The sequence below is a fragment of the Eschrichtius robustus genome, chromosome 1, assembly GCF_028021215.1.
Source record: "Eschrichtius robustus isolate mEscRob2 chromosome 1, mEscRob2.pri, whole genome shotgun sequence".
Taxonomy (NCBI): domain Eukaryota; kingdom Metazoa; phylum Chordata; class Mammalia; order Artiodactyla; family Eschrichtiidae; genus Eschrichtius; species Eschrichtius robustus.
Window position 1 is genome coordinate 28,529,165 of NC_090824.1, and position 26,379 is coordinate 28,555,543.

Here is a 26,379-nt window from a genome sequence, read left to right on the forward strand (position 1 = left end):
GCTGCAGTGAACATTGGTATAGAAATATCTATTTGAGTCCCTGTTTTTAATCTTGTGGATATGTACCTAGGACTGGGATTGGCTTAGTTCCCTTTAACCACATACTCATTATGTAATAGTGCCACTCTCGGTCACATTGTGGAACACAAAACTGGTATTTGAGTTCTTCACGCCAAAAAAAGACCTCACAAAGTGCATAAACTTATGTACTTTGTTTATGGATTAGCTCTTTAATCACTGCCCCCCAATACATGTGCACACATACATTTACACAGAAATGTACTCTAGCTTTCAGAGGGAGTGTGCCTTGCCTCCCCTTGTTATTGCTGATTTTGTAAACAAGTGATTTTATTAGAATGGCTGCAGTTGGGCTTCCGTGGTGGCGCAGTGGTTGAGAATCTGCCTGCCAATGCAGGGGACATACGGGTTCAAGCCCTGGTCTGGGAAGATCCCACATGCTGCGGAGCAACTAGGCCCGTGAGTCACAACTACTGAGCCTGCGCGTCTGGAGCCTGTGCTCCACAACAAGGGAGGCCGCGATAGTAAGAGGCCCACGCATCGCGACGAAGAGTGGCCCCCGCTTGCTGCAACTAGAGAAAGCCCTCGCACAGAAACGAAGACCCAACACAGCCAAAAATAAATAATAAATAAATAATAAATTTAAAACAAAAAAGCAGTACAAATAATTAAAAAAAAAAAAAAAGAATGGCTGCAGTTGTAGTTTGAAAATAAATTGTGAGGGCTTCCCTGGTGGCGCAGTGGTTGAGAATCTGCCTGCCAATGCATGGGATACGGGTTCGAGCCCTGGTCTGGGAAGATCCCACATGCCGCGGAGCAACTAGGCCCGTGAGCCACAACTACTGAGCCTGCGCGTCTGGAGCCTGTGCTCCGCAACAAGAGAGGTCACGATAGTGAGAGGCCCGCGCACCGCGATGAAGAGTGGCCCCCACTTGCTGCAACTAGAGAAAGCCCTCGCACAGAAACAAAGACCCAACACAGCCAAAAATAAATAAATAAATAAATAAATAAAATTTAAAAAAAGAAAATAAATTGTGAAAGAGGAGAAAGAGCCCAAGAGTACTAGACTACAAGTCAGGAGATTAACTTGGTGATCTGCTTTCCAGAGCCTGAATAGATTGGAAACAGAAATGCAAAAAGAGATAATTGAATCAAAAATAGGCATACTGACAAGAGAGAAAAAAAGAGAACTTTGGTCTTATGAGTATCCACGTCCATCTTCTATAGGTTGAAAAAGTGATACATTAGTTGAAGGAAACAAAGCGGAACGCCTAGAAGGAAAAGAAGATATTGGTAAGTAACCTATATAAAGTAATACCCTACTTTTCCATAGGTCAGATTTATGCTTTCTTATTCCTAGCTGAGAGCTCGTAGTAAATGCAAAGGGGTCAATGAGCCAGTAAAAGCTGTCACAGATTCCACAACCCTTATTTGTTGGAGAGGCCCTCATTTGTATAAGTTGACATAAAAGTCTAATGATTATGGCTCTCTGGTTCATATCCCACAAAAGATTTTTTTAAATTAGATGATGGCAGCTTATTGAAGGAGTCAGGCACATGACAACACTGATCAGCGATAATAGATTGTATGATGTCAAGGAAAACTAGCTCAAAAAGTATAACAATCTGCGACTATTAGTTGGCAGAAGGGCAAACAGTCCTACAGACCTATAGTCCCTGAAGGCATCCCAAGTTTACAGAAAAATATAGCTGATGATCATAATCATAATTCTGAACCATAAATAAAATATGTCACTTTAGAAACATTTTTACCAAACACTATTAAAATAAAAATGTTATGGTATTTAGAGAAGAAATATTGTAAAGACATATTTGAGGGACTTCCCTGGTGATCCAGTGGGTAAGACTCGGCGCTCCCAATGCAGGGGGTCCAGGTTCGATCCCTGGTCGGGGAACTAGATCCCACATACACGCCGCAACTAAGAGTCTGCATGCCTCAACTAAAAGATCCCCCCTGCAGCAATGAAGATCCTGCGTGCCGCAACTAAGACCTGGTGCAGCCAAAATAAATAAATAAATAAATGTTTTTTAAAAGAGACACATTTGAGGAAATGTACGGGCGCCCCTATTCCTTGCTTTATACATGAGGTATCATTGTAATATTTGCCTTTCTCAAGTTTTTCATACTGATTCAACATGTTTGAAGGAGTAGCTGTTTTCCAGTTGATAACAAGAAAGGGAAAATATGTTTTCACTTCTCTTCCCACAAACTCCAGTATAAACAGTGACACATGGCACTAATCCTTGCAATTCCTCTTCTGCAAATAAGTGCCTCCCATGGTGGATATGGGTTTGGAGGCAGAGATAGTTTATCACCTTAGATTTTCATTATATTTGCTCATTGGGGCAATATTAATCCCCTCCTGATTAATAGTATCTTCTTACCTAAAGGACTTTCTACTTTTAATGAATAGGGAAGAAAAGGCCTTGTGACTTGTGAGGAAAGCGAGGCAGCAGTAACAACAGCTTTCCCTATGCGGTGATTATTGTAGCTAAGTCAAGCCTGAAACAATGAACAATGAAATCATGCACTCCCTGACCTCATTTCAGTGTAAGACTCAGATGGTTCATTGTACAGAGTGGGCCTTCTTGACAAATGTCTAATGATGTTTTTATTAAAGTAGAATAAAGTACTGAAAGAAGTAATCTGTTTATATTTGTTGGTAACTACCAATTCCAATTCCTTTACTGAGAGAGTATTTGATCTTAGTGTTGAAGGGACCTTGAAAGAAATCTCATTCAACCAGCCTTCTGATTTGTGAATCCACTTGAACAATGTGATCAGATTTGGGCTGAGCCCTTGGGGCAAGAATTCTCCTCTCCCCACCAACATGAGACAACTCATTATTGGGAAATTCTTCTTCCTGTTCTATCTCTCCCCTGTAGTTTCCATGCTCACAGGTCTTATCATAGCTCCTTGGCAACAATCTAATAAAAGTTGGTTTTTTTAATAAACCTTTTTTTATCTAGTTAATATTTGAAAAATGCTTGTTATAAAATTGTTCAGTGGTTTTCAAATCTGTGCCAGTTGTCAGTCTTATCCCTTTCTACCAAATATCTCTTCAGTACCTAAGTAATTCTTTTTATTTATTTATTTATTGGCTGCTTTGGGTCTTCGTTGCTGTGCGCGGGCTTTCTCTAGTTGCAGCGAGCGGGAGCTACTCTTTGTTGCGGTGTGCAGGCTTCTCATTGTGGTGGCTTCTCTTCGTTGTGGAGCACAGGCTCTAGGCATGCGGGCTGCAGTAGTTGTGGCACGTGGGCTCAGTAGTTGTGGCGCACAGGCTCTAGAGCGCAGGCTCAGTAGTTGTGGCGCACAGGCTTAGTTGCTCCATGGCATGTGGGATCTTCCCAGACCAGGGCTCGAACCAAGGTCCCCTGCATTGGCAGGCAGATTCCTAAGTATTAATTATTAATGCTACCATTGTATTAGAATTTTTTTTCTGTATGTAGCATGAAGAAAGTTGCTATTCTGTTAATATATTTTCACTCTATATCTTACTTGATTTAGTATTTAATTTTTATTATTCAGTTATTAACTGATGTCTGTAATCTGTAATGACTCACTTCTTTTCTTCCTAATCTTTTCTAAAATTATCTGACTTTTATTTGCAGTATTTAAACTCATTTTCACTCTTAGAAACAAGCAGGACATTGTTTGAGTTGTAGTTTTTCTGACCTTAATTCTTTTCCTTAAGTAAAATATTGGGACTGTAACAGAAAAACTGAATGGCTTCAAATGGTGGGATGTGATATTTTCAGAGCAGTTAAAAGTCTATGACATTTTCAATTTTTAAGAGTTAATATCATTGGAGGGACTTCCCTGGTGGCACAGTGGTTAAGAATCCTCCTGCCAATGCAGGGGACACGGGTTCGAGCCCTGGTCCAGGAAGATCCCACATGCCGCGGACCAACTAACCCCATGCGCCCCAACTACTGAGCCTGCACTCTAGAGCCCGCGAGCCACAACTACTGAAGCCTACACGCCTAGAGCCTGTGCTCTGCAACAAAGAGAAGCCACCGTAATGAGAAGCCTGTGCACCACAACGAAGAGTAGCCCCTGCTCGCTGCAACTAGAGAAAGCCCGCACACAGCAACGAAGACCCAACACAGCCAAAAATAAAATATAAATAAATAAATAAATTTATAAAAAAGAGTTAATATCATTGGAATAACATATAGTTTCTAAAGCAAGAAGTATGTAAGTTGTGTTAATAGGAATATATATAAACTGGAAAGAAAAAGCTGAATGCAAAATACTATACAACTGGTTATAACTGGCAGTAGCCAGCCTCCAAGATGGTCCCATTGATCCTCAGCTCCTAGTATTTGTGCCCTTGTGTAGTCCTCTTGCACATTTCATCAGCATTGGTCTGTATGACCAATGGAATATGGGGAAAATGATAGTGTATGACCTGAAGGGTCATACAAAGCATTGCTGCTTCTGCATTGCTCTCTCTTGGATTGCCCACTCTGGAGGAAGGCATCCAGCACATTGTGAAGACATTTAAGGCTCTATAGAGAGTCCATGTGGGAAGCAACTGAGACTTTTTTCCAACAGCCAAGATCAGCTTGCCAACCATTGAGTGAGCCATCTTGGAGATGGGTCCTCAGCCTTATCCAAGCCTTCAGATGACTGCAGCCCCAGCCTGCATCTTGACTACAGTATCATGAGAGACCCTGAGCCAGAACTGTCAAATTAAGCCTCTCCAAATTCCTGAACTATAGAAACTATGAGACAATAAATATTTATTGTCATTCTAAGCAACTAAGTTTGGGGGTTATTTGTTGTACAGCAATAGATAACTAAGGTACAGTATCCTAAAATATTTATTGTTTTGATATGTAGAAGAGAATTTGGACAATGTAAACAGTGTTTACTATCTTTTAGATTTTTTTTGGAAAATCACTTTATCACAGTTTTAACAGTTGAATGTGTTTGGTTAGAGAGATTGAATTTAGCTATAGAACTAATAGATTCAGAAAAAGAAAATTATAGCTTCTCCTAAAATAAATTGAATAGGTATTCATTAATCATTATATTCTCTCTTAAAAATTTAACTATTTATGAAATTATTCTCCCGTTTTATGTCACTTTGCACTTTATTCCTATTGTCACTTCTCGTTGAGCATCTTCCTGGATGGACGGTCTTCTAGATGCTTGGGCTACATCAAAACAAAAAAAGATTTCTGCTCTCAAGGAGCTTATATTCTATCAGAGAAACGCAGATAGTAAGCATAGTAAATAATCTCTCTAGTATGTTAGAATTGATAAGTGGTGTGGAGAAAAAAAGTAGACCAGTGTAAGGGGGATTGAGAAAGCAGATGGAGGTAGGGGACAGTGAGGGAGAGTGGTTAGAGTAGTAAAGATAGGCCCCTATACAGAAGCGGCATCTGAACAATGATATGAAGGAGTTGCAGGAATTCATCAAGTGGATATATGGGAAAAGATTGTTCCAGACAGTGGGGACAGCTAGAGCAAAGGCCATAAGGCAGGAGCATGTGTGACGTTTAAGCACAGAGTGTGGGTGGGGCGAGTGAGGTGAAAACTGTTAGTAGATGAGGTCAGAGAGGTAATGGGGTAGGAGGCAGAGCAGGTGGATCCGTGAAGGCTATTGTTTGGACCTTGCTACTTTGAGGGAAATGGGAAGTCATTGCTGGACTTTGCAGAAGAGAGACATGCTCTAACTTATATTTTAAAAGGATGACTTTAGTTGCTTGTTAAAGATAGACTCTAGGGGAGTCAGGGTAAAAGGAGAGATCTGTTAGGACAATATTAGAGTAAATCACATGACAGATGATGGCGGCTCCGGCCAAGGCAGTGGTGGTGGAAGTGGTCAGAAATGATCAGATTCTGGAAATGTAATAAAGGTAGACCAGCAGGAAACAGATCAAAAGCTCTTGGTCATGCACAGGAGAGAGATCAAGCTACTGTAAGACTTTCACATCTGATGCCAGTCTTTGACCATTTTTCTCTGAACTGTCTTCCCCACCCCCATAGCTACCTTTCCCTAGTACCACACTGGCTGACCTTTCCTGTGACCTAGGAATTAAAACTGTGGGCTCTGGAATTAGACCATCTGGGTTTGATTTCTGGCTCTTTTCACTTATCTACTGTGTGGTCTTAAATTACTTAAGCCTCAGTTTTCTTATTTCTAGAATGGGGATGTTAATAATAGAACTACCTTACAGGGTGGTATTGTGAGATTAAATGAGATAATCCATGTAAAATACTTCACATAGTGCTTGGCAGATATTAAAATCTCAATAAATAATAGCTGCTATTATTATTATTACCTCAGATTGTGTTCCTTTGGCCTTAGTCTTTCCTCTGCATTAAATGCTAACCTTCTTATACCTCTTCCCCTCTAATCTTCTATTTTTTTGTTTTCATTTTGTTCCTCAAATCCATATGACAGAAAATTCTTGAGGAAATTTAAAAATGAAATCAGACTATCCATAATTTCCCTGCCGTCTGTTTTCATCTTTTTATAGTCCCTCTGCTCTTTGTCCGCATGTCTCTATTATTTATGTAGGTACTTCTGCTCATTTTGCATAATCAGTTTAAATGTCATCTCAATGCCTTTCCTAATCCTCTAGGTAGAGTTAGTCATCTGTGCTTTGGGCTCCTTTAGCATTTTTGTTATTAACTTTAAAAGATGTGGTTATTTGTATATGTATCTGTCACCTCTGCCACACTGAGCATCTTGAATTAAAAAGTCTGTTTATTCACCTTTAATTCTCTGGCACCTAGTACTTCGTAGGCACCAGTAAACACTTGTAGAATTAGACAAGTGAGTGGAACCTACCAAGGCTCCCCACCCTAATCCTTCTTGCATGTAACTGCCAGATTCATATTTGTGACACTCCCTTGCTCAAAATTTTCAATGGCTTCCCATCGCCTGCAAAGTAAAGTCTAAATTCCTTAGCTGAGTATTTGGTGTGTTGTACTATCTGACCTCAGTTTGTGTTTACAATTTTATTTTCTACTACAATTAGTCAAACTGCTCTGTTTACTATCCCTTGGGGTTCCCCCCCATCCCCTTTCTACATCCGTGTCTTGATTCATATTATTTCTTTTTCCTGAAAAGCGCTCCTCTCCTGTCCCTAATTCCCCTCTTCAGTACCCTCCTCAAATGCCACCGCTTTCACAAGACCTTCTCTGATCATCCCAGCTGGAATTAATCTCTCCCTGCTTTGAAATCTCAGAGCATGGAACTGTGGTACTTGTCACATTTTAACTTTACAAAGGTAATTAAATGGACATGTATTTTTTTCCTGTTTACTGTAGTCTCTCTTTTTTTTTTTAATTAATTAATTAATTTTTTTTGGCCGCATTGGGTCTTCGTTGCTGCACGCAGGCTTTCTTTAGTTGCGATGAGCGGGGGCTACTCTTCGCTACGGTGCGCAGGCTTCTCATTGCGGTGGCTTCTCTTGTTGAGGAGCACGGGCTCTGGGTGCGTGGGCTTCAGTAATTGTGGCACGTGGGCTCAGTAGTTGCGGCACGTGGGCTCAGTAGTTGTGGCACACGGGCTCAGTAGTTGTGGCTCATGGGCTCTAGAGCGCAGGCTCAGTAGTTGTGGCACACGGGCTTAGTTGCTCCGCAGCATGTGGGATCTTCCCGGACCAGGGCTCGAACCCAGGTCCCCTGCACTGGCAGGTGGATTCTTAACCACTGCGCCACCAGGGAAGCCCTACAGTAGTCTCTTAAAGGGCAGGTCTAAGATGATTCATCTTTGCCTGCTGTAATTATAAGTAGCACTAGGCAACTGATAATTTCTGGAATGGCTAAATGAACGAATGAGTATGTGAATAAATAGACTTCCTAGAATAGCACTCCTATAGGCTGCTTTGGAGGGGAAATGGGAGTTGTGGATGTGATACATAGCCAGAGTAAGACACTGGGAAAGAGGGTGCTCCCTGCCCCAGCGCTCCTGTCTGCAGATACCGTTAGCCCGATTGTACCAAGTCCATTTAGGATGTATTTCCTGATGTCTGACATGTTCCCGGCTCAGTACTTGGCTTTAGAAATGCAAAAGATATTATGTACCTTCACCTATACACCCTTCAAATAGCAACGTGTTCCGGGGCTCTGGCCCTTGGTATCGGGTATGTAAGTCCTAAGTTACATCCTCAAATGAGGCATTGCTTACCGTGCTGAAATCTGTCCCAGACTTACCTTATTAGACCAACCTTGGTTTTACTTTGCTTGGCTAACTTATGCTCTGGGTGTTTTGGCTAATCCATTCCCATGGTTCAGCTTATTGTTTAAAAATTTCATTCTAGTTACATTTTAAACTTGCTTTATGTTTAATTTTTAACTTTGTTAAAGCCAGCTATGCTGTGGAACTCAGAAGAATTGGCAGTGGGAGCTTTTTTTTTTTTAAGTGCTTTCTCAGACAAACACCTTTTAGGGATTTTTTTTTTAAATTTTATTTATTTATTTATTTATTTATGGCTGTGTTGGGTCTTCGTTTCTGTGCGAGGGCTTTCTCCAGTTGCGGCAAGTGGGGGCCACTCTTCATCGCGGTGCGCAGGCCTCTCTTGTTGTGGAGCACAGGCTCCAGACGCGCAGGCTCAGCAATTGTGGCTCACGGGCCTAGTCGCTCCGCGGCATGTGGGATCTTCCCAGACCAGGGCTCGAACCCGTGTCCCCTGCATTGGCAGGCAGATTCTCAACCACTGCGCCACCAGGGAAGCCCGGCAGTGGGAGCTTTTACATTTCAGTGTTTTCAGACGTTTTGGTAGACCTTTCTAGTCACCTCTCTCATTCCATTATTTTACACTATTGGGAAATACTGTCATTTTATTCAAGTCAGTCAATATTGATATTTGCTTAAGGAGGGAATAGAAAGCCATAAATAACTGTCAGGTGTCACCATGGAACTGTATAAGGGAAACAAGTCCACTCATTTGGAAATCTGATTTGAAGCCTCCAGAACAATGGTTTCTCACACCTGTCCTCTTTATTCTGGTACACCTCTACAGTCCAGCCATACTGAACTCTTAATATTTGAAGTTCTCAAGGTTCTCCTGTGTCACTTCCCCAGGGTAATTCCTGTCTCTGATTCAGAACTCAGGTTATGCCTCTCGTCCCTTAAAAAGCCTCCCACTCCCTTCCACCTCCATCCTTCTCCTTCTAAGATGAGTTACTTGTCCCTTATGTCCATTCCTGTCATACCCTGTGCATAGTTCTGTCAGAGAACTTGCCACAGTACATTATAGCTGTTGGTTTGTCTGTTTCTTCTAGTAAGCTGAGATCTCAAGAGCTGGGCCTATATTTGAATTCTCTTTTGTATCTAGAAGCTAGCACAGTGTCTGGTATATATTAGAAACTCAGTGATGCTTATTAATTAGACAATTCAATGCCAGCCTTCTAAGTTCATCTCAAGGATGGAAGCTATTGAGGAGTGCTGTTCACTTCTCTACTATTGGGCTAATGTTGTAAAAATATGAATCAATAATATTCTTACATGGTTACATATTTTTAATTGTAAACATAGCATTATTAAATAATGTTGTAAAAACATTAATTATAATCTCCTGTGTAAAAACCACACAGAATTCAGTTCCTCAGTAACTTCAGCCCTATAGGCGGTAATTCTACCAGTTGGCACTTAACTATTATAAAAGTAGATGAACCAGACAATCATGTATACTCAGAAAAAAGGTGGATAAGGGAGGAATGAAGGATACAAAAGGGAGTGAGTTAGCAGAATGCCATGTGTTAGTTGCAAACTAGCACAAAGGTGAATGTGATTCACGAAGCTAGCTTGATACAGAAAGGCTGAAATAGGAGCAAAGAGCAAAAGGCAACCAACAGTGAAAGCAAGGATTCACAGAGATCGGGCAGACACGAGCAGGTGAGCACACAGGTGGGGCCCGCGTCCTGTGGGATTGTGGACTCAAGCTCTGGGTGACATGGAAGAAGGGAATCCAGAGTGTGATGCTCTGGGGAGGCTGAGGGGGAAGGACTGGTGTTTACTACAGAGACAAAGATGCACTGAAAAGACCTTAGAAGGAGATGGGCATAGTGACAAACCCTAGCTGGCACCAAAGTCTCAAAAGAATTGAAGAGAGGGCTTTGTTAGGGGTGAATAAGGAGATAGCCAGAGAGATTGAGAAGACCAATTCTGAAAGGAGTGGATTTAAATATACTGATATATACTCTCCAGTCTATGTACATTATTTTGCGTAGCATATAAAACTTTGTATATAATTAACACATTGGGAGAAACAATCCATCCTTTGAAGTTTGGAATCATGATCTTCCCATGGGTGGGTAGTTAATCTCCTTTTGGAAAGAAGTCAGCTATTATATTCTTACTAAATGGATGAGATACAGTCCCTGGGTCACTGGATCACTGTTCATCCCTTCAGGGTATATATTGAACACCTACTATGTGCCAGTATTAAATTATATAGTGTATTAGAAGGTGAGAAATGCTGTGGAGAAAAATAAACAGGGAAGGAAGGTAGAAGACGTACATGTGACCAGGTGGGTTGCGATGTTAAATATAGTAGACAAGGAAGGACTCTCTGAGAAGGGGACATTTGAGCAAGCCTTGTGGGCTGTGTCATGTAAAATAGTGCACCTTTATATGTGCTCTAAGTTGTAAGCCTTTCTAATACCATCCTTAAAGTAGATAATCTTAAAGAAAAATGAGATTGGAAGTGGTGTTAGAAGGTAAGGGTTGAGAGCAGAAGGTGCGTTTTATGTGTTCATCCTTTGCTTTTTCTAAAATCTACTGTTTAGTTTACACTGAACGCCTGGTATGACTCTGCAGTTTTCACTTCATGAAAACAGATACCTATTATGCATTTTCTTTTCTCCTTGAAATTTCTTTTGGAAGAAAACAAATGTTTGCTTAATGGAAACAGAAGCTGGAGCAGTTTTTTTTCAGAAACCACAATAATAGAGAAAATATGAGTGAGCCCTGAAGAAGTTGCTGTGGAATCAGTTATAGTGATGGAAGCAGGCTGGTGACTGGAGAGCCCCTAAATACACTTCCTGAGAATGTGGAATATGGTTTGAGCTTTGAACAGGGCAATGATCTGTTAATACTCAGAATCTGAAAGGTTGTTTTTTTCAGTTCTTTAGATTGATCTACATGACCAGCCTAGTTGCTGTAAAAGAAGAATCCACCAAAGGGAGTGATTTAAGATGTGAGTATGAATCTGGCCAGGCAGCTGCCCTGTTGCAGTGGTTGATTTCCTGAGATGAGCTTCCTTTGTTTGAGATTCTAAGTTTTCCTTTCCTTAACCAATAGCTCTCATTCTTAACGGCAAAAGTTCAGCCTTGAAGAGTGCTCAAACTGATAATTCTAACTCTGCCTTTGAGGTACTTCAGAACAACTCTAGTTATTTTAAATAGTTTTACATTCCAAATGCAATTAACTTTAATTAGCTTTATTTTATATGATATGTCACCTGGGAAGGGAGGTATTTGGATAAAGTGAACCCTGGGAGATCAACAAACCTGAGAATGATTAAGGATCCTCAATCTGTACTCCAAATATACCAAGTATTCTGTTAGAGATTTGGGGACTGGGAATGGGGACTTTGGAATTAGATCTTGTTTAACTAGTAGCTATGACTCACACAAGAAGTTCAGAGGTGAAAGCTGGATCAGAAGACCCAAAACTGTTTTGAGCAAAGTACATAAAGGGCAATTAAGGAAGCCTTCAATCTTAGAGGATGGATACGGCATTCTTCATTAATACCAGGAGAAAATACAGCCTATGCAGGAGACATTTTTCCATGTAACCTCATTCTAGGTTTTCTGCATCATTTGTATCCAACCTACCATGGTATACAAATCCAGAACAAACAGTGCTGAGCACTTATAAGTTTTTTGTCTTGCTAAGGACATGTTAAGAAATACAGGCAGTAACTTGCCATAACTCACCACTGACCTGCTTTATGACTTTCAACAAGTCATTGAGCCTTTCTGTCTTAATTTGCCCACCTGCTCTAAGTTCTTATGGAGATAACATGGCCTAACCTGTGAAGGATGTTTTAAAAACCATAATGGTCTAGTTAAGTGTTTTTGAATTAAGTTGATTTATTTCCTTAAAATGTGGTTGAATGTGCAAGCCACTGGCCATATTGTTGTCACAGGTGGCCTGATTTTTAAAGGCTGTGAACACCCCAATACCAGGGACTTTGTAACTTTTTTATAACTTTATAACTTTAATTCAGAAATTGAAGCTTCTGTTTATCAGTCAAAAAGAAGAAAGAGGGAATTCCCTGGCAGTCCAGTGGTTAGGACTCCACACACTTCCACTTCAGGGGGCACCAGTTTGATCCCTGGTCAGGGAACTAAGATCCTGCAAGCCACACAGTACGGCCAAAAAAAAAAAAAAAGAAGAAGAAGAAGAAAGAGAGGGAAAGAGAGAGGAAATGTTAGTATATGATCTAAAGACAAAATTGTCAAAATGGAAAGAAAAAAATTAGATTCAACATTAGGAGCAGGGTGGCAGAGAGAGCCTTTGAGTATGTGAGATCCACCCTACAATTAAAAGCAGAGCATGGGAAAATATATTTTAAATCCCAGCGTCCTTTTGCAACCAGATACCCTTCAGAAAAGGTGCTAAGAGCCTATGTCACCCTGGTGTAGCTTGTTGTGCTGGTTATTAGGAATAGAGAAGGAGCAGCTTAGGGAAAGGGGTGGGATTTCTGTAATGGGTGTTTCTTCTTTTACAAGTGTAAACAAAGAGGCCAGTTGGTCTAACGTTGCGTGTCTTTGTCCTATAAGCCACTGCAGGTGTGTTAGCAGCACTGCTTCTGTAACAAAAGACTCACTACATCTTGGAAGAGAATGGCCATTTCCCAGGGGGCAGCCTTTTTCATGCTGGTAGTGTCCTGTGTTTGCAGCACTGTCTTCCACAGAGACCAGCAGACTTGGTTTGAGGGTGTCTTCCTGTCTTCCATGTGCCCCATCAATGTCAGTGCCAACACCTTGTATGGAATTATGTTTGATGCAGGGAGCACTGGAACTCGAATTCATGTTTACACCTTTGTGCAGAAGTTACCAGGTACGTGCAACTGGTACCCTCACCAGAGTCGACAAATCCATACTTTAGCAACTCCTCCCAGAAATAAATGTGCTGAGAGTGTGTGGTGTCAGTTACAGAATCTTACAGCAACTGGATGTCTTTCTTCAGAGAACACTTTGGACTATAACTGAACACATATGGTTTAATTCAGTGTGAAATTAAGAGAGATCTGGACTGCCTGTAGTCTGAAACCCATGTGTCCAAGAAGTATAGCTGTAACGTGTCTTTCCTTTTCTCTAAAGGTGACTATTACTCCAGGGTCCAGAATATTGAGAGTGGTCTTGAGAGAAAGATCACTACCATCCTTGGAAAAGGGGATGAGGGGACCCTGAAGATTAACGTTTTCTGAATATTCAGTGTTCTATCCTCAAGTTACACACAGAGTCTAGGGAAAGGAGTAGAAGCTAGGTGTTCACCAGAGAAGTGGCAGAAGGACCCTCAGTGATTACTTTTCATCCTCTGTCCCCCTACCCAGTACTTCTGCAAGCCATTCCTCACAGGTGGGATGACTTGGAATAGCGGGGGGAAGTAGCAGGTTAATATGATACAGAGCCCAGAATCAGAAACAGCCTAACTTTTTTTTTTTTTTAATTTTTGGTTGCCTTGGGTCTTTGTTGCTGTGTGCGGGCTTTCTCTAGCTGCAGCGAGCTGGGGCTACTCTTCGTTGCGGTGCGTGGGCTTCTCATTGCGGTGGCTTCTTTTGTTGCAGAGCACGGGCTATAGGTGCGCGGGCTTCAGTAGTTGTGGCGCACGGGCTCAGTAGTTGTGGCTCACGGGCTCTACAGCGCAGGCTCAGTAGTTATGGCACACGGGCTTAGTTGCTCCTTGGCATGTGGGATCTTCCTGGACCAGGGCTCAAATCCGTGTCCCCTGCATTGGCATGTGGGTTCTTAACCACTGCGCCACCAGAGAAGTCCAGAAACAGCCTAACTTTTGATAATCAGCCATCTCTCTTCTGTTTTGCTCCATGGACAACATAGGACAGCTTCCGATTCTGGAAGGGGAAATTTTTGATTCTGTGAATCCAGGACTTTCTGCTTTTGTAGATCAACCTAAGCAGGTGAGTTTTTTACAATTAGATGTTTCCATTCTCAAATGCCTTGATAACTTTACCACACCACTGCTGTTAAATATCTCATGCTGTTCACTACTGATATTGAGGTCATGTGTGAGATCAGTTTTCTGTCCTAGCTGATCTCCTGGATAACAGTAATTGTACACCCCAGGCTCACCAGGGCTTAGGTAGAAGGAGGTGTGAAAATAGACTGTGGCCATGCAGGGATAACACTGTCTTTCAAGAACTACCAAATGCAGAATAGATAGCTAGTGGGAAGCAGCCGCATAGCACAGGGAGATCAGCTCGGTGCTTTGTGACCATCTAGAGGCGGGGGATAGGGAGGATGGGAGGGAGACACAAGAGGGAGGAGATATGGGGATATATGTATATGTATAGCTGATTCACTTTGTTATGAAGCAGAAACTAACACCATTGTAAAGCAATTATACTCCAATAAAGATGTTAAAAAAAAAAAGAAAGAAAGAAACTGCGCTCTTTGTATTTACTGCTTAAGATTTTGATTTGAAGCCATCAACTGCATCAATTAATGTAGATGCAGAAAATGGTTGTGAAGTTCTATAAGGTAGGAGGTATACACACGGCAATTAAAGGAATATAGATCTAGTGAACTCCATTTCAGAGTGCCCTTATACAGCACAGAACCATGCTTATATTCTAGAAATTGGGCAAAACCGACAACAACAAAAATTTTCAGTAATAGAAGATGAATGTAGAGTTCTGTCGTAACTGTATTTCACATTTGAGCTCTCAGAACATACAACACCCCATGTCAGAGGCCACAATGATATAAAATAGAATAAGGCAGAATGTTGAACTTTGGTAGCATATATAAAGGTGTTGTTCAGTGTCACAAGTGTAATCATTAACCAAAGGAACTCCTGATGTTAAAAATGGCTTGAACTTGAAGAACCGAGAGGATGTTTATTTTCTCAGCTTGCTGTTATGAAATGGCAAATGTGCTAGAAAATTAGGAGCTGTTGAAAGCAACCACATTATTAGAAACTGATTTGACATTTGGAGAGTAAAATTGTGTTGTGGTTGCTAATAATTGTAATGATTAAGAGGCAGCGTGTTGTCAGAACAGATGTTTACTCAGAGAAACAATGGCTTTAAAATAATGGTTTTTAACATATCATAATTTGAACATCTGCTGTGTGCCATGCAGGTAGGTGCTGGTAATGCAGAAATGGAACCTGATGTGTTCTGTCCTTATAGAAGTCATAAAAGGGGTAGCATAATAACAGCTGCAGCTAGCATTTTTGTGGCAGCTCCACGCAGTCTGCCTCATCTAACGCATACAACAGTTTTGTATGATGGTATCTCCATCTCACAGCTGAGGAGACCAAGCCCCAGGAGCGCCAAGTGACCTATGTTAGGCCACAGGGCTAGCGATCAAGTCTTCTAACTCCAAGCCTTGTTTCCTTCACCATACCAACTTTCTGGCCTGAAGCTAATTTTTAAAAATATGTTGTTATTAGTGAATGAATATGAAATTCTTTAATATCAGATACCATTTTTCTTTTCTTTCTTTTTTTTTTTTTTTGGCTGCGCCATGCTGCTTGTGAGATCTCAGTTCCCCAACTGCGGATTGAAACTGGGCCACAGCAGTGAGAGCACCGAACCCTAACCACTGGACCACCAGGGGACTCCCCTGTGAAGCTAATTTTTATTTGAGATAAGATAACAATGAAAATGACCACACTGTAAAAGAATCATTTTTATTATAACTTAATCAAAATGAAATTGCGTCTCTTTCTTCAAAGAAGCCCACTTCTCTAGGTTTCTGCTCTATGGAGCAGAGAAGGGTTGGAGCCCTCTGCCACCTCACTCCTGGTACTCTCCCAGAGCATGCTGAGGGAATAGACAAGCTCCACTAAATGAACTGTTCACTGGATACGTGAATCATCTCTTTTGAAGGGTGCTGAGACTGTTCAAGAACTCTTAGAGGTGGCCAAAGACTCAATCCCTCGAAGTCACTGGAAGAGAACGCCAGTGGTCCTGAGGGCAACAGCGGGACTGCGCTTACTGCCAGAAAACAAAGCCCAGGCTCTGCTCTTTGAGGTAGTTTTTGTTTTTTACACGAAACCAATAATTTCTTGCCTAGTTCCTTCTCTAGTTTCTTAGGGAAAAGGAGTGAGTTCTGCTAAAATTTTATCTAGGGAAAATGAAGAGTGTAGTTTTCTAAGGATTATAGGATACAGTCAAAATGTGGAAATCTATTCTATTGCCTTAGGGAATCCAGATTTCTTTCTTTTTTTGCTAGGTAAAAGAGATCTTCAAGAAGTCACCTTTCCTGGTACCAGATGACAGTGTTAGCATCATGGATGGATCCTATGAAGGTGAGAGAGGTATTGATGTATGTTCTAGGGGGAGAGGGCCAGGGTTAATAAAAGATCTGATTAAAGGAACTGGGAACAGGGATGGGGGTGCTGAAGAAAAAGGAACTAAGTAAGGAGAATAAATAAGGAGAACAAATAAGCAAGGAGGAAGGGGATAGCAGGAAATGGAAAGATGGGGAGAGGGAAATGTATGCTTTAGACATGAAATTTAGAGAGAAAAAGAGCAAAGATAGGGCTAGGGAACGGGGGTAAAAAATGCTCTGGATATAATCTTTGTCTTTCTCTCCTTTTTTAGGCATATTAGCTTGGGTTACTGTGAATTTTCTGACAGGTAATATATTCTCAAGTTTATCTAAGACCTTAACTGGGTTTCACACATGGTCAGGGAGCAAAAATACCTTTTTTTTTCTTTGTATTGTTCTTTCTTTTGTTTAATAAAAAGGAGGGTGGGTAGGAAAGACAGGAAGTTAGTGTCTGTTACCTGCCTTCAAGGCCTCAGCTGCAGCAAGAGTCCTTCTAGGTTAGCATTTGCGGGCAGCCTTTGGGGCTGGAGAGCAGTGGAGTATTTATAGAATTCCTCCAATATATGACAAGAGCAGGAGAGAAATTGCAGACAGAGGAGTGTTGGGCTGTCCAGGAAACAGAAGATGTTCAGAGCTGGCTCTCATTCACAGGTCAGCTGCATGGCCACAGCCAGGAGACTGTGGGGACTCTGGACCTGGGGGGTGCCTCCACCCAAATCACGTTCCTGCCGCAGTTTGAGGTGAGTCAGATACATAAGAAGGTATGGTTACCAGCGCACTTGGCAGGCATATCGTGGTGCTAAGAAAGTGGTGCCCCATTTCAGACAGCAGCCCCACCACGAACAGGCTGAGTCGCGTCAATTAATGACTGACCGAACTTCCCCTCACTGTTCAGAGTCCCTTTGATTCCTCAAGCCTTGTGAGCTTAGTTGTTTAATCTTCTCCTTCATCTCTTATTTTTTCGGGGGGAGGGATAGGGATGGTGGTGATAACATCTTCAGGTAATTGGGGATCCTGAATAGTCTTTTTGCTTTTTCTGTTTTGCAGAAAACCCTGGAACAAACCCCTAGAGGCTACCTCACTTCCTTTGAGATGTTTAACAGCACTTATAAGCTCTATACACATAGGTGAAGAGGGGGACATGGAGGACTAATAATATTTCACATTGTATGATTCTCCTAACTTTTCAAAACATTTTCACATCTATTATTGCATCTGACCAGCCTTACAAAGTCTTTGCTAGTCCCTGAAGGCCTGTTAACTGAAACCTAAGCTACTTACCAAAGCCCAAGGGACCCAAGAGGTTTCTCCATTCTTGTCCTCAAAAACATATAACAGTAATAAAGTAAAAAGTAATGTAAGATTTTAAAAAATAATATAAAAGAATAAAAGATAAGTAATATAAGAGTAAAAGTAATATGAGTCAAGTTTTCTCCAGAGAGAGGATACTCAGATACTCAGAGAAGGTTCAGCCAAAGCTCTGTGTCAGCTCCTTTTAAGCTGACCTTCAGATGTTCAAAATCCAGCCTAGAATTTGATCACAGTTGGGCTGGGAGCTAAGATAATGAGATCTCTTCTGGGGATGGTTCCCAGGGTGGGACCCTAGGAAGTGTCACTGTCTCTGGCCTTTAAAGCGTAGCTGTGGGAAGTTCTTACTGCATGGCCTTGATCTGAACTGTGCAAGAATTACTGCTGGTTGTCCACACAAGATGAATAGAGCACAGAGAACAAGGTTTTCTTCCCTCCAGAGTGAGACAGAGAAACCATGTTACTTTTGGAAGAGGGAGCTTTAGGCTAGAGAATTCAGGATCACATGAAATTAGTCAATCCTGTATTTTACAGTTACTTGGGATTTGGATTGAAAGCTGCAAGACTGACAACTCTGGGAGCCCTGGAGACAGAAGGTTCGTCTGGGTATGCTGGTTGGGGTATGGTGAGAGTGACACCAGTACTCAGCTTGCCTTTTCCCTACCTTGGCAGTGATTCTATGGCAGAAAGAGTTATGCTGAAGTAAGAGGCCTATGTTGTATAATAGACATCATAATGGCAAATTCCTTTTCTACTTTATGAGGTCAGATGTTTTGGTATATATTATTAGCCGTTTCTGGCATGAAGTCTCTTGGTATAGGGGGGAACGGTCTGTGGCCAGGAGGCTGAAGTGTCTGCAGAAATTCAAGACTCAAGGCAGGAGCTTGCTCAAGCCCTTAGCTTTACGTGGGAGGTGCAGGTAGCAGCAGTCCACTTACAAAGTGGAATAACTGAACAACTCCATTCCTTTCTTCATAGGCAGTAGAGGGGTAAAGAGCTCAGCTTTTGGGGTCAGGCAGAACTAGGGTCAGTCCCAGTCTTGTAATTTGGGGCCAGTTAGCTAAACTTTTTGTGCCCGTTTCCTCACCTTAAAAGAGATTTTGCCTTTATTTTAATTTTTATGGTGTGTGGTTCACAGTAAGCTATTACTGTGATGAGTATATAGCATTTCAGAGTTTACATTTTCAAGTGTATTTTATTTAAGCCTCACAACAATCAATGAGAAAAGCAGAACAGTATTTTTTCCCTGCTTTAGAAAGGAGGGAACTTATTCCATTGTAGATTTTCGATTTGAGATGTGATGAAAGCCATCAACCCCTCTGCCAAATGGACATAAGCATGAAAGTTTGCCTGTAGTTTCAGGGGGTTCACCAACCCCACAAAGCCCATCTATGAACCCTGAGTTAAGAATTCGCATCGTAGGATGCAGTTGTGGAACTAATTTCATATGATTTTAAGGCCCAGCCACCTTGATAATTCCTTTCAACCTTACTGACTTCTTGCTTTTCTTCCTCTCTTTCTCTCTCACACCCTTGCCTCTTATTTTGTGGTCTGGTTTCTTTCAGGAGTTGATGGACACACTTTCCGAAGTGCCTGTCTACCAAGATGGTTGGAAGCAGAGTGGATCTTTGGGGGTGTGAAATACCAGTATGGTGGCAACCAAGAAGGCAGGTGATATTTTTTCACTGGTTGAAATTACTTTTACAGTAGAAGTCTAGAAAAGTCCCACGGGAAACTTTTTCCAGAGCTAGGAGAAGCTTGTCTTTTGCAGGAACTAATTCCAAATAGATGCTGGTGTGCCTCCAAGGAGTAGTGTGAAGTGACAGTGAACAAGGCAGCTGTCACTCTGTGTTCAGCTCTTTCCCTGCCCAAGTTTTGTGGATCCATTAGAAACCTCTTCTTACCCTGGGTCTAATGTATTGAGGGTCTCTGCCCTCAGCAGGGTGAAACTGTTTCAGATCCAATTAATGTTTAGCTATTTCAGTTATAGAATTGAGATGATAAGAAGAATAATTGATCTTAGGTATTATAAAAGGCATAGACCTTAAACTCGTGGAAAAAACTTGATTTTTCCCATGAAGGAAGCAGGTGAGCCTCTGCATACTTCTCATAAATGCCATGAAACATAATGCTAGGGGGCAGCTCGAGGTCAGCTGTGGCTTTTTTGGTGAACACAGGTTAGGGAGGGGACCTGCCGTGGAGAAGCAGGTACTGGTTCTCCAGAGGGATGAGGCTGCAGAAGTTTGTTCATCTTTGTCTGTAAGCCCTTTGTCCTGAGCCTCAGCTCGCCTTGATCATCCTGCTGTTCCACTGGCTTCAGCAGCTTGCCTCTCACTTTCTCACCTTGCCCCTGTGCACCGTTTGCCCCATCAGGGGAGGTGGGCTTTGAGCCCTGCTATGCTGAAGTGCTGAGGGTGGTCCAAGGAAAACTTCATCAGCCAGATGAGGTCCAGAGAAGCTCCTTCTACGCTTTCTCTTACTATTATGACCGAGCTGTTGACACAGACATGATTGGTAAGTTCATTCCAGGTGTCAGTGCAGGGGGGAAACTGGGCAGGGCTGTGGTGGGGAAGGGAAAGGGTCAAAAGGAGTATTTGCTTGCAATGCCTTGTTGAGGTGGTCACCGTACTTTTCTCCCAAGTCACCCAAATGGAAGAGTGAATATGATTTCAAATCTTTTGGGGCTAGAAGATGGCCTAAACAAATATACATGAAGTCTTTTTTTTCTTTAAGTATTTTTATGGAGGTATAATTGACATAAAATAAAATGCACATATTTGAAGTGTACAATTTGGTAAGTTTTGACATATATATACACCCATGAAACCATCACCAGATTCAAGTCAATGAACATATTCACCCCAAAAAGTTTCCTCTTTCCCCCTTATACCATTTTTCCTTATAATAGTAACACATTTTGTTTAGCTGTGAGAATGTATATATGTGATCTGTCATGGCCTGAGATATGAATTAATTTCTTATTTTCTGACCTGTTTAATGGCCCCTTTTTAATGGGCCTATATTTTGGCTGTAGTTAAATATACATAGCATAAAATAGATTATAAATAAATAAAATAAACTGTATAGATTATATTGTAGGGAAATGTCATGTTTGCTTATCCCATTCTTTAATGTTGGAAATTTTATTTTTAGTTTTTCATCATTATAAATAGGATAATTTCCTAGGATAAATTTCCTTATGTTTGCTGGAAGGCTTTTTGACATCAACTACTGTTCTGTTTCATTTCAGATTATGAAAAGGGGGGTGTTTTAAAAGTTGAAGATTTTGAAAGGAAAGCAAGGGAAGGTAAGTGTCAGTGGAAACCATTGAAGGTGAGCCCGTGAGGCTGTGCCTGCCAACCCCAGTGACCTTAAAGTGACCTAATGTGCTTCGGCCAGCAGAAAGCCTCTCAGAAGGTTGGTTTCCTGTCTTTACCAGGAGTTAAAAGCATTAAGTGTCAAAGAAAAATATAAGAATACAAGAGACTTTGGAGAAACGGTGAAAACCTTTTCTTCTTTCCACATTTATTTCTTCCTTTTTTTTAAAAAAAATTGAAAAAGTGGTAATGAAACACTGAGCGCCAGAATATATGGAAAATAGCCACAGAGGCTTCCTTGAAAGAGTTCATCAAAAATGTAAATGGGGCTTCCCTGGTGGCGCAGTGGTTAAGAATCCGCCTGCCAATGCAGGGCACACAGGTTCGAGCCCTAGTCCGGGAAGATCCCGCATGCCGTGGAGCAACTAAGCCTGTGCACCACAATTACTTAGCCTGCGCTCTAGAGCCCGCGAGCCACAACTACTGAGCCCGTGTGCCACAGCTACTGAAGCCCGCACACCTAGAGCCCGTGGTCTGCAACAAGAGAGGCCACCGCAATGAGAAGCCCATGCACTGCAATGAAGAGTAGCCCCCGCTCACCGCAACTATGGAAAGCCCGTGCGCAGCAACGAAGAACCAATGCAGCCAAAAATAAATAAATTAAAAAAAAAAAAAAGCAAATAACTGCTCTTATCCAGTGGCCCTGAAGTAGGGCTAATTGGTATTTCCCTGTCTTAATATATAAGGGACTTAGTTGAATTAAGCCCCAACAATAAGTCATAGAATATATGTCATAGCAAATAAACTAGGACCCATGTACCTTTGAGTAGATTAGATGTCACATCAGAAATGTGCAGGTTCTTGATGAGCTGGGGTCTTGCAGAGGCTGTCAGTGCACAGTTCTAGCCTCCAAGACTCCCAGGCATCTGGGAGAAGGAGAATGGAGGATTCTGCTTTGCTTATTCTCAGTCTGTATTTAGAGTAAATCATACACCTGTCAGTTGGCTACAAACCTGAATTCCACTTTTCTCTTTCTATCACCTCCAGTATGTGATAACCTGGAAAACTTCACCTCAGGCAGTCCTTTCCTGTGCATGGATCTCAGTTACATCACAGCCTTGTTGAAGGATGGCTTTGGCTTTGCAGGCAGTACCGTCTTACAGGTAAGAGAGAGGACACCGGCATCACATAACAGTCCTCTTATTTGGGAGTTAGAAAGAAAGTTAAAAACTTGTTTAGGGGACTTCCCTGGTGGCACAGTGGTTAAGACTCCATGTTCCCAGTGCAGGGGGCCTAGGTTCAATCCCTGGTCAGGGAACTAGATTCCACATGCATGCCACAACTAAGAGTTCGCATGCCGCAACTAAGGAGCCCGCCTGCTAAGAGTTCACATGCCACAACTAAGGAGCTGCAACTAAGGAGCCTGCCTGCCACAACTAAGACCCGGCGCAACCAAATAAATAAATAAATATTTTAAAAAAACAAAAAAACTTGTTTAGTAATCAGAGTGGCTGTAGGTAGAGTTTTGAGGTAATTTTATTCAGGCTATGGACAAGGCACTGTGCAAGGCACCATGAATGTGGGAAATTACCTTGATACAATGGCAGCTTCTAAGTACCGTTGACCCTTGAATAACAGGTTTGAACTGGGTCCACTTATACATGGATTCTTTTCGATAGTAAATACTACAGTACTACACAATCTGTGTTTGGTTGAATGCATGGGTATGGAGGGCCAGCTGTAAAGTTATATGTGGATTTTTGACTGCACGGGGGTCGGCACCTATAACCCCCATGTTGTTCAACGGTCAACTGTATATTACTAGGCAAGCTATCCCAGAGGTCACAGAGCCGAAAGGCTTCAGCCCAGGTTAAGATGCCCAAGTTACATGGTTTATTAAATAAACTTCAAAAGTCAGGGTGAGGGACTTCCGTGGCGGTCCAGTGGTTAAGAATCTGCACTTCCACTGCTGGGGGCATGGGTTTGATCCCTGGTCAGGGAACTAAGATCCCGCATGCTGCGTGGGGTGGCCAAAAACAACAAAAAAAAAACAAACCCCACAGAAGTCAGGGTGAAAAGCAAGGGGTCCAGTGGGATAGGTGAACACACAGGATAGGGTACATACAAGTTGGAGGTGCTGTACTTCCTGAATCCTGGGTTCATATGTCCTGCCTCTCTCTGCCGATGATAGTGTGGTTACAGGTACTGTAGCTGAAGTTTGATCAAGGGGTCACAAGGACAGAAGGTGCCTGGGGCCATCACACAAACTTGCTCTGTTTGGAGGGGCACAGAGGCAAGTGCACTGGCCAGTAGCATTAGCTCACTCATTAGCCCATTAGATGGTTTGATGGTTCTGTTCGGCAGAGGACATGAGGGACCTCTGCCAAAGAGCATCACCAGTGAGTGGCTTATTTAAGACCTCGTGAGTATTGAATGCCTTGTGTAGTATGTCGTATGTATTTTGTGTGTGCCTCATATATTTAGTGCCTCTTGACTCTTGGGTCCCTCTCTGTCTTCCTGACTTTATCTGTAGTAACTTATTTATTCCAAACACATCTTAATGAGTTTCATCCATCCCATATATAATATTTTTTTATCTTCCATACCATAGTTGAATAATTGCACATTATAGTTACAAAGATGATTAAGATGTAATCTTTGTCCTCAAATAGCATAGTCTATTAGAGGAGATGTGACAAAAATATAGCTGTGGCACAGGGCAACTTTGAACTTTCGGGGTCAAGGAAGTAGAGATTGTACTTTGTTTATGAAGCTCCCTCCTTCTCTTGTGTCACTTCCCCTTCCTGTTTCCTCATTTCCAGATGAGTTTATATTGCCCCATTTTTTGTGTTATACAGATTTCATAAATTCATTTGTACAAAGGTATTTGGATTTAATCTGTTGTTGTACCTGCTGAGAATATTGGCATTTGAAGAGTCACTTGCCAGTAGAGTCAGTGTAGCGTAGTGTTTAAAGCATGGGCTCTGTTGTCCATCAGATCTGGGTTCAAGCTCTGATTCTGCAAGCTTACTAGCTCTGTGACCTTAGATGATTTACTTCCCCTCTAACTTTTAGGTTCCTCACTCAAAACACAGGAATCCTTAGAGTACCTGTTTCTCAGGGCTGTTAGAAAAGTGGAGATAAAGCACAGTGCCTGGCACATAGGAAGTTATTAATATTGGTCTAATTGTTAGTATAGGTATTTCACACCAGTTGGAGATAGATTTGTGGATAAGAGAGGTCATCCTGAGCCCTCAATACATACTAAGTTAACAGCTGCCTCTACTTAAGCATCAACAATAACCAAATCATTTAAGGACAATTTTCTGCCATTTCCATTTCTGCATCCTTTTAGTCTTTATTTCAATGGCAGCAGAATTTGTATCAGGGGTGAACAGTCCTCTGTCCCAGAGATCACTTCACTTTGGCATCTATATCCCTAGACTGTTGGTCCTAAAGACAGAGGAAGAACATTTTGGGGGGGTGGGGGGCACTCCCAGTTTGACTCAGGGGTCACAGACTAAATCTCAAGATAATGATTCACATGCCATTCTTCTCAGTTTTTGGCACAGTGACTATAGACTAAATTTCATCAGGTTAACACAGAAGTATTGTGTCATAAGAAGTTAGTGCTAGAAGGAAAGACTAAAACCAGTTTACTGATTTATAAACCTGGCTATGGGTATGGTGGTGGCATCTTTATTCAACAATAGCTTATGGAGAATTCCAGTAAAACTGATAAAAATGAAGCTATCTGGTTGAATCAGAGGTCGGGGGCCTGGAACTCCTTCACCGTTGCCTCCCTTTCTCCTTTGAAGCACTGTCAAGGAACCCCTAGGATTCTGAAGAAAACAATTTGATATATTGACTAATCTAATCCACTTGTTGTGTTGTTGATGAAATCGAGTCTAAACTTTTGCCCAAGTTCACTGAACTAATTGAGGTACAACCTGGCCTAGAATGCCTCAAATGCCTTGGTTTGTCATTAACTAGTGCTTAAGAAGATGCACTTGCTTACAAAGTATGAATTGAGAAGCTTAGTATGTTCTTTCCTACCCCTGAATCTATTGCTAACACCTGTTATGTTTAGTTTAAGATTAGGGAGAGAGTTCAGAAGCCTGTCTGTCTAAAAGGTCCTCTCTAGAAGTCCTGGGTTGAGACCACTTCCTGGGCCCAAAGATTCAAGGATCAGATTGGCAGGTGTAGGGCCAATGGGCAATGGCAGGATGGGAACCTACAGAGAGGGTTGGGAGAAGCCTTCAGAGACTGGCTACTCCCAATTCTGCCTTGGTTTGGCCGTGTGGATGATCTTTGCAGATATTCTCTGCTTGTTGTGCTTGCTAGAGTTGAAAATTGAATGAAAATATTAAGACTTTTTTTTCTCCTTCCCAACAGCTCACAAAGAAAGTGAACAACATAGAGACAGGCTGGGCCTTGGGGGCCACCTTTCACCTGCTGCAGTCTCTGGGCATCTCCCACTGAGGCCAAGCCGTTCCTCTGAGGCCTGCATTTGTCAACAACCTTGTTAAAGGGAGAACGAGAGATGAGAGGACTCAGTTGTATTCTGAGCTAGTCTGGGGACAGCCTAGACTGAAGCCCAGCAGCTGATTTCATCTGGGGGAAGGGGCTTTTGTAGACAGGTCTTGCCCTTGAGTCTAGAGATTTGGATTTAATTAATTTTACACCTCAAATGTGAACTATTTCCTAACCACTCTTCGTGCACAGCTGGTACCAGAGTCTAAATCTTTGAGGTTCCTTGTGTGTCACAGAGAGCCAAAAGGAATAGCTTTGGAATTTAACCTTGGGGAACCCAGGGATGGAACCCTGGGAACCAAAGAAGAATCTCATTTCAACCCTTTCAGTGCCTCATTCCTTTGAACATTTTAATTTTCCTCTTACATGTTAAACTCAGTTGACTGATTGCAATCCCATGACCTATCAACACCAGTATTTTCTTTTCCCTGCACACTGCCCTGTCCTACCTTTATCTCCACTCACCTACCCTAGAAAAATGAAAGAAAAAAATGCCTGGTTTTACTTTCCATGTGTAATTCAAAGAGGAAAAAAAAAAAAAAAGCCATATCTGGGGAATTCCCTGGAGGTCCGGTGGTTAGGACTACGAGCTGTCACTGCCAAGGGCATGGGTTCGATCCCTGGTCGGAGAACTAAGATCCTGGAAGCCGTGCACATGGTGTGGCCAAAAAAAAAAGGTACCATATCT

At 41.9% G+C, this 26,379-nt stretch overlaps 1 protein-coding gene across 5 annotated transcripts in view; it reads left to right on the forward strand.

Moving 5' to 3' along the window:
- The window catches only part of ENTPD5 (ectonucleoside triphosphate diphosphohydrolase 5 (inactive)), a 33,678-nt gene extending 7,662 nt beyond the window's left edge, over positions 1 to 26,016 (forward strand). For 2 of the 5 annotated variants that reach the window (XM_068542852.1, XM_068542843.1), the window contains exons 3-16: positions 11,129 to 11,201; positions 12,793 to 13,072; positions 14,074 to 14,153; positions 16,089 to 16,232; positions 16,435 to 16,510; positions 16,806 to 16,841; positions 17,185 to 17,273; positions 17,581 to 17,660; positions 18,376 to 18,437; positions 19,407 to 19,508; positions 20,215 to 20,355; positions 21,092 to 21,148; positions 22,206 to 22,321; positions 25,554 to 26,016. In XM_068542852.1, the coding sequence (XP_068398953.1) occupies positions 12,856 to 13,072; positions 14,074 to 14,153; positions 16,089 to 16,232; positions 16,435 to 16,510; positions 16,806 to 16,841; positions 17,185 to 17,273; positions 17,581 to 17,660; positions 18,376 to 18,437; positions 19,407 to 19,508; positions 20,215 to 20,355; positions 21,092 to 21,148; positions 22,206 to 22,321; positions 25,554 to 25,640 (1,287 nt within the window). In that variant the 5' untranslated portion in view covers positions 11,129 to 11,201; positions 12,793 to 12,855 and the 3' untranslated portion in view covers positions 25,641 to 26,016. Of the gene's footprint in view, positions 1 to 9,798; positions 9,899 to 11,128; positions 11,202 to 12,792; positions 13,073 to 14,073; positions 14,154 to 16,088; positions 16,233 to 16,434; positions 16,511 to 16,805; positions 16,842 to 17,184; positions 17,274 to 17,580; positions 17,661 to 18,375; positions 18,438 to 19,406; positions 19,509 to 20,214; positions 20,356 to 21,091; positions 21,149 to 22,205; positions 22,322 to 25,553 lie in introns of those variants that run through there. The other 3 variants (XM_068542836.1, XM_068542867.1, XM_068542859.1) reach the window with 3 other exon arrangements.
- The last annotated feature ends 363 nt before the right edge of the window (positions 26,017 to 26,379 follow it).